Below are 8,335 nucleotides of genomic sequence, written 5' to 3' on the forward strand. Positions count from 1 at the left end.
GAAACTAAACCGAACTTAAATCAAGTAAAAATTAACTCAAGCAAAAAAAATTAAAACTAATGCTAATAACAAATAAGAAGAGAAAGATAATAAATAAACCTCAATGACAGCTATCCAACTCTTTAAATGTAATGCCAAAAAAAAAAAGAACTAATGAAACAAAGAAGAAAGAAAAAGAGAACGAAAGATAAGAAGAGGAAGGGCTGGCCGTTGGAGGGAGTTAGCAGCAGCAGCCGTGACGAGACTGGCTGTGAACTAAAATAGGTAAAGCAGGAGGGGGCCTCGGTAACAAAGGTCTCGGGGCAGCACACAACAGCAACTGGGAATCGATTTAATGTAGGAGTACAAGTTCAGAACAGCACTTAGCAGTGGTAGTTTGGCTGGGGTGTTCACAGTTTGGCATCACAGAAAGAAGATAGCAGCAGTGATGCTATGGCTTGCAGCAGTTGCAATGGTTGTGGCAGTGGCTATGGCAGAAGTAAGGGCGACTAAACTGAGAGGGAGTGAAGGGAAGAGAGAAGATAGGAGAATGAGAGGAAGGAAAAGAGGAAGAGAAGGGAAAGGGAATAGAAGAGAAGCGAATAGGGAGGCCGAGAGGGAGAGAGGAGAGAAAACGAAGAAAGGAGAGGGTGCTGGAGTGAGGCTCAGAAGAAAGAAAAAAGAAAAAAATATATAAGGCCCTCACCCTAAAGACCTACCCAGCGCACATGAGAGGACCCGGCTGCATGGCCGGGTCAAATCAAAGCATATTGTTATTTTTATTTTTTCTTCTTTTTTTTTTTATTTTTTTTTCTTTTTTCTTCTTTTTGTTTCCCAGTGAACATGCCCAATTTTGACAATCCTAGAGCCTTTATCTCTCAAATATTAAAACATTAAAGTTGTATATGATTTCCTTAGCTTTCCACAACATTTTGAATTGTCTTGATCAAAGCTCGGACAAGAAAGTTACACTCAGAATATGAAATTGTGTCGCTTTAAGCTTCCAATAATTTCCCTACGATAAAAAAAAAACCAAAAATTCATAAATTACTCAATAAAATTCAAATATTATAAATAGGACACAATGTTAAATTATTTAGAGTAATTGGATATTTAATTAAAAATATATGCCTCAATGCATGAATTAAAAAACCTAATTACGCAATTTAAACGCGTAATCACACCCCCAACTAAAGTTTTGCTAGTCCCTAACAAATAAGAAAAAAAACAAAGAAAACTACCAAATATTATCTATCTCCTATTTCGTGGGAAACACAGTTGTATTTACCAAATGCAACAAGGCTTTAAACCCCTAGGTTGATCATAGTGGAGGAGTTGTAGTCTCGTGAAGGTTTCCAGGGTGACACCAACAAACACCAATTCCAATGAATATTAAATGAATGCACATGCAATACAAATATACCATTTCACATACATGAGTATCACTAGATTACACACAAGCTCATACACAATTCATACAATTTTGAAGCAAGTCATTTATGCAAGTTTCATCATTAGATAACCATTAAGAACTATATGCTCACATAGAATCAACTAGTAATAAAATTCAGAGTTAATGTAGTCATATAAATTCGAGTATAAACAGGAGACATCTCGAGGTATGTGTAATGTGTATGACTCATTACACCCAGGATACCAGTGGACACCTACAAAATGGTCATTTTGACTCGGCCTAGCTGGTATACCCTCAAAAACAATCAAAAAGGTTGGGTTCACTCGTCATATGTGAGGAGGACTGTCGCGATCAAACATCTCATATATTATAAGGAACAATGATAAATGTATGGAGTGGACTAGTTTGAGAAGGATCTAGCCTATTTGTAAGGTGTTGGGTCCTTCACCCTAACATCTTCTCACCTACTCGCCATATCGAACCAAGACCACCCTAAATCAACTTATTCACAAACTAAGCGTAAATACATCTAAGGCATTAAGCAGTTGAAGAGTCATCATATGTGGAGAACATGTTTCGTGTCCCTGACTTTTTGTGGTATTTGTGTGGAGCAGGTATTAACCTTTCATTTCATGTGAATTTCTATTTTTCTTATTCTTTCTTCTACTCATTCTTCAATTTCTACCTTTCCATTGTCAATTAGGACAATCATTACACTTCTTTTATTGTCTTCATACCACCCATGTGAATTAAGTTTGAATAGTAGTCCATGAACTAAGTCTATCTCTAGGGGTAGCTCAGCCTTCACATCTTGAGTAGGCTACAAGACCTAGGTTTCTATCTCCCCACTAGATGCCACCTCTAGGCTAATAAGTCAAAAAAAGAGACTAGTGTACAAAGAATCATCCAAAAGAAGAGAGAACTGAGTTTCATGAAATATGATTTAATGTTAATGCTCAAAAGGATGATAAATAGCTCAAGGATACCTCACAAGGTGTCATAGTCACCACGGGTGTTCTATCAGTGCTCACAAGGAACCCTAAGTGCAATGAACTACATGAATGTGTCTATTCAGCCTCATGAGATACCATGTAAATACAAGAGTTTATATAACCAAATTAACATGAATGAACTACCAATCAACCTTAATGGAGTTACAAAGTCATATAAAGAGAAACTACCCACAAATGACTCAAGTGTGTAATTCTTAGGTTATATGCAAGTAAGTGTTAATCATGGCATAATCATCTATCATCAATGCCCTTTGTTTGTTTGTTTCTTTCTTTCTTTCTTTTTTAATTAATTAATAAAAAACTCAGCAAGTGGACGTGCACAGTGTCACATGTAAATTCTCACCCCCCAACTAAAGTGGAACATTGTCCTCAATGTGAGAGCATAGGGAAAATATAAAATATGTGCATGGGAGAAGTAGACCGTACCTGGGTGGAGAAGTAATGGAAAAGAAAAATTAAAAATGTACCTAAAAATAAAGTAAGGAAAAACAAAATGAAAAGAATGGAAAGAAAAACATCACAGTTTGTTTGGCGGAGGCTCTAGAGGAATTTCTTCTAGTGGGTGCAAATCTATAAATTAAACCCGCGAGACTCCAAATTTGAGTCATCACAATGAATCAGTCTTATTACCTGCACAAAAGTTAGCCTCAAATAAATCAATACGTTCTAAGGTATCAGACAAAACATGTGCAGACTGCCTTCCTTGTTTTAACAAGAAAGGATCTTTATTTAAGTATATTTTTCAGGAAATTCACTTCTTTAAGAACTAGTCTTTAAGGAAGAGTTTTTAGAGTAGTTACCTTTGGTTCTTCAAAAGTATCAACATTAAAATTTTTACCAGGTTCTTTGAAAATTAAACTCTCACCAATCTGCTCGCCCTCTTTATCGGGTGTACCCATCACCTTACCATTGTAGGGATTTGCTTCAACATTGCACTCCTTGACATTTAAGCCAGTTGGGAATCATGATTCCACAGCTATCAATCTCTAAGGGTAAGATACCATAGGTTGATACTCCTTACTGGTCTCGATATCCACATTAACTAACTTCTTCAAGTCTGGGCTTGCTTCCTCTGATTTTTCTTTGACCTCATCTATCTCATTTGTAACTTCAGGTTTCAAGACAATTGTTGGTCTTTCAATGAGTATCTCAGGTTGGGGAACTTCTTTTCCACTTCTCAAAGTAATAACGGTCTTCGTTGTGTCAAGAGAAACTTTATGTATTTGTTGCTGTTGGTGCTAGTATTCTTGAGGATTAGGCTGAGTTTCTACTTGAAATTCTTCTTTTTCTAAGATATTTAACTGCGTGCTCATCTCATTAATGGTGTCTCGCAATTCATTTATGGCCTGAGTGTACTGATTGTTAGTTGTGACTTGAATCTGCATGAACTACTGAAAGGCATCCTCAAGAGACTTCTCTGGTGAAGCAAGTGCTGCATTAGATTGAATTTTCGAAGGTGGATAACTATGAGAGATCTGTTGTGGCTGATAATGATGCTAAAAGGTAGCCTGATGATATGAGGACTGATAAGGGGGTGCATAGGACTAGGAAGGTTGATTCCAAAGTTGCCTCTGTAATATTCTCCTTTTCCATCTCCATAGCCTCCACTCTTTTGGTCAGTTCAGCCATACGTGCCTCAACATAAAAATCATCTTTCAGTTCATACCACTCTCCACAATGTATTGCTCTTAATGGTTAAGCTGCAATTGGTCTTCTGTCAATTCTAGTGTTCCACTGCTGAGCATAGTTAGATAAATTATCCAGAAAATCCAATGTCTCATTAGGCTCCTTGTCGAAGAAATATCATGAACACATAGTATGAACAAACTGTTTCGATTCACGAGTCAATGCAGTGTAGAAATAGATGATCAGGCGCCATGATTTAAATCCATGGTGGGGACACATGTTAACCAGATATCTAAATCTCTCCCAACTTTTATGAAATGTCTCATCAACTCCTTGCATGAATCCACTAATCTGTTCCTACAAAAATTGAGTTCTCTGTCAAGGAAAAAATGTATGCAGAAATTTGTTTTACATATCAGCCCAACTAGAGATAGAATTAGGCCTACGATAATTAAACCATGCCTTAGCCTTGCCATTCAATGAAAAAGGAAATAAACGCAATCCATTTGCCTAAGTAGTAGCAGCCCCATCTATGAATGTAACACATGCAAGCTCAAAATCAGTTAAATGTTGATACAGATTTTCACACTCCATCCTATAAAATTTAGGTATCACAAATATCATTCCAGGCTTAATGCTAAAGTTTTGTGCATTCTTAGGAAATATGATGCAAGATGGTTTTGTGGTTCGTGTGGGCTGCAAAAAATCCATTAGCGTGCGTGGTGTAGATGCAGCCATATTTTCTTCAAAACTCAATTTTTTTTATTTTTTTTTTATTTTCTTTTTCATGAGAAAAATTAAAATAATGGGAAAAACACTAGTTTGAAACTAAAACTGTCATTCCCCGACAGTGACATCAAAAATTCGACTCACTCGAAAAATGAGCAGTTCGGAAGCTATCCAAAGTATAGGAGTTCAGTCGTGTAATACTTAACCCAAGGGTCAGATCGTCTCCTCAGGGAATGCTGTTTAATTCCAAATTTTACATAATTCCAATTAGAAAATAAGAAACAAAAAGGTCACTGAACACAGTTCAAATTCAGGTTTTCTAGTTTGTTAAGATTTCTTTAACGAATTAAAATAAAATGCAATTTAAATTCCAAACCCTAACACGAACTAATTTTATCAATGATCAGAAATCCTATGTTTAATAGTCAGGCAAAAATTGAAACACGTGTTGAACTTGGGAAAAATATTATAAACGGTAACATTAAGCACAAACTTAAGCATGCAATTAAAAACTCAATTAAATGCAAACTCAACCAAGAAAAACCAAATTTTGCAATCAAGAACTTGAATCAAAATTAATACTTTAACCACTAAACAATAACTAAATACGATAACAAATTTTGGACTTTAATTAAACGAGCTTAATCTAAATAGAACCCAATAAAATTTAGTTTTAAAGAAGACAACTAATTTAAGTCCTACAGAAGATATTTTTTCTTTTTGTATTTATTCTTTTTTTTTTCAAGAAACCAAACCGAACTTAAATCAAGTAAAAATTAACTCAAGCGAAAAAAAATTAAAACTAATGCTAATAACAAATAAGAAGAGGAAGATAATAAATAAACCTCAATGATTATACCCAAACAAGATTAAAAATTAAAACTTTAATTAAAATTCTACCAAAACAAATAACAATTATCCACCTATTTAAAAATAATGACAAAAAGAAAAGAACAAGAGAAACAAAGAAAAAAGAAAAAGAAAAAGAAAGATAAGGAGAGGAAGGGTTCGCCATTGGAGGGAGTTAGCAACAGCAGCCGTGATGGGACTAGCCATGAGCTGAAGTAAGTAGAGCAGGAGGGGGCCTTCGTAGCAAGGATCTTTGGGCAACACACAGTAGCAACTGGGAATTGGTTTGATGTAGGAGCACAGGTTCAGAATAGCACTAAGTAGTGGGAGTTCGACTAAGGTGTTCACAGTTTGGCAGCACAGAGAGAAGACAGCAGCAATGATGCTATGGCTTGCAGCTGTTGCAACATCTGTGACTGTGGCAAGAGTAAGGGAGAGTAAACTGAGAGGGAGAGAAGGGAAGAGAGAAGAGAGGCAAAGGATAGAAAGGAAGAGAGGGAAAGAAGGGAAAGGGAAGAGAGGAGAAGAGAATAGGGAGGCCGAGAGGGAGAGAGGAGAGAAAAAAAAAAAAGAGAAGAGGGTGCTGGAGTGAGGTTGGGAAGAAATGAAAAAGAAAAAAATATATAAAGCCCTTACCCTAAAGACCTACCCAGCGCACACGAGAGGACTTGGCTGCATGGCCGGTGACTCACTTGAAAAATGAGCAGCTCGAAAGCTATCCCAAGTATAGGAGTTCTGTCGTGTAATATTAAGCCCAAGGGCTAGATCGTCTCCTCAGGGAATGCATTTTAATCTCAAAATTTATGTTCGTCCAATCGAAATTAAAAAGGTACTGAACTAGGTTCAGATTCGGGGTTTTTCAGAATTTCGGAGATTTAAACAAAAACTTAAATTAAAGTCCTAAAACTAGCATGCTTCAATTTAAAGAGCAAAAATGGAAACCCTAACCTACTCAAGGAAACATCGGAGCACACACTAATTAAAGATGGCAACTTTGGACAAGGAATTAAAATACGCAACACTGAAAATTCAATTAGACACATACGCGGACAAAAAGAAACGAACCTTTAACAAAACTACAAAATTGAAGCAAGCACCATAAGTTAACCACAAACAAAAATTAAAACAGAATTTAAATTAAGCGAAGATAAATAAAACAACCAATTTAAATGCTTAAACCTAATACTAACTTTAAAGAGAGTGTGGAGAGTATAAATTTTATCCCAACAATGATTTTGCAATAAAAATATAAGTGGGGGAACTTTTATTAACAAGAGATTAAAAATATTTAAGAGAAAATTATTTGCAAATCAAAGTTACTAATTTTGAAAAATGAAAGGGTATATATAGTATTTTACGAAAAATATGACCCTTAGGACATGCTGGGTATTATTAAAAATGTTTAATCAATTTTAAACCCCAATTACCCTTAATTACCTGCGGTAAAATTTGGCCAACTCGAGAGTTTCAGTTGACCAAGCGATAGGTTCGGTCACCCGAATAGACACTTAAGAAAAAGTAACTTTTCCATGTTTAGGTGCCCAAAGATAGGTTCGGGTGGCTGAACAAGGCGATTTTCCAAAATGTTTGAGGTTCGGTCAACTAAACTTAAGTTCGGTCTACCGAACTGCTTAATTCAGTCGCCCGAGGTGAAAATGAACATGAAGTTTGGGCACCCGGGGAAGGTGGAAAAAGTTACGGCCAAGGTTCAACCGACCGAGGAAGTTCAACTTATTTTGGTTCGGCCCGAACCAAGTCAAACTTTTGACAAGTCAATAGTTCGGTCGACCGAGGCATTTTTAACTTGCCTGGTTTGGTCATCTGAATTCCTTTCAAACTTAACATATTAAGTCTTTTCTAAGTTTAAAGTTATATGCAAGGACCTAGGGTCTTTCTACGGCCTAGGTTTTTTAAAATAGCCCAAAATTCTGGCATCGGTCGACCTACAGTCAATCTACAGTCTTGTCTGAGCATTAAATCATATCATGCAAGATGTATGCAGTTATTACAGACCAAAATATAAAAATTAAATCTAATAAAAATACAATAAATGTTTTTTTTCTCTTTCTTCATGGGATACACCAAGCTGTGTGTACATTTTAAGTCCCGTCTTAGCTTCCATTTTTCGGTATCTTAGGTTCGTGCTGAGATAAAAACCTGTTCACACTTTAAATGCACACATAAGATACTAGTGGTTTGTCAGCATCAAAATAGGGATTAGACTCAAAAAGCCAATAGTCTCCGCCTTTTGATAATGAAAAACACCGAAGAGCAAAATAGGTACTGCCTTAAAAGGCTCCCCCTAAGAATATGCATAATGTAAAAATAAACATGATAGCTTAAGCATATTCACAAAAGAAGACATTACAAGAAACCATACATTTAAATTTTAGCGTTAAAGCACAACTACTCAAAAATTTGTCCCTACCTAAAAACTTCCTTTTCGGTCATTATCATTTTGCTCAAAAACATTCTCCCCCTTTTGGCATCAGCAAAAGGGCTAAGTTAAGTAGAAAACATTTTGATCATTTAGAAATAGACTTAGTAAAGAGAACTCCCCCTTTTGAAAATAATTTTATTTTTCTTATAGAAAAATTCTCCCTCTTTTTGATGTAACATATTGGGCGTAAAAATTTATAACTGTTAAAAATATAGCAAGGAAGCACATGCAATAGTTTATCTGGTCATTCAAATTTAAAATGACATAACAAACATGATTAAACTA

At 35.8% G+C, this 8,335-nt stretch overlaps 1 protein-coding gene across 1 annotated transcript; it reads left to right on the forward strand.

Annotated features, from left to right (window-relative positions):
• Window positions 1-427: 427 nt before the first annotated feature.
• Window positions 428-6,202, forward strand: LOC131143853 (uncharacterized). The gene is made up of 2 exons (XM_058092218.1): window positions 428-637; window positions 5,906-6,202. The coding sequence occupies exons 1-2, from the start codon at window positions 428-430 to the stop codon at window positions 6,200-6,202; spliced, it is 507 nt and encodes a 168-aa protein (XP_057948201.1).
• The last annotated feature ends 2,133 nt before the right edge of the window (window positions 6,203-8,335 follow it).

This window comes from Malania oleifera, chromosome 12 (genome assembly GCF_029873635.1).
Source record: "Malania oleifera isolate guangnan ecotype guangnan chromosome 12, ASM2987363v1, whole genome shotgun sequence".
Lineage (NCBI taxonomy): Eukaryota > Viridiplantae > Streptophyta > Magnoliopsida > Santalales > Ximeniaceae > Malania > Malania oleifera.

What these genes read in the sequence shown, in the direction of transcription:
- LOC131143853 (XM_058092218.1), top strand. Translation starts at nt 428, where the DNA reads ATGCTATGGCTTGCAGCAGTTGCAATGGTTGTGGCAGTGGCTATGGCA. An exon ending in AGAAAGGAGAGGGTGCTGGA is followed by an intron (nt 638 to 5,905) that starts GTGAGGCTCAGA and finishes GGTTTGATGTAG; the next exon opens with GAGCACAGGTTCAGAATAGC.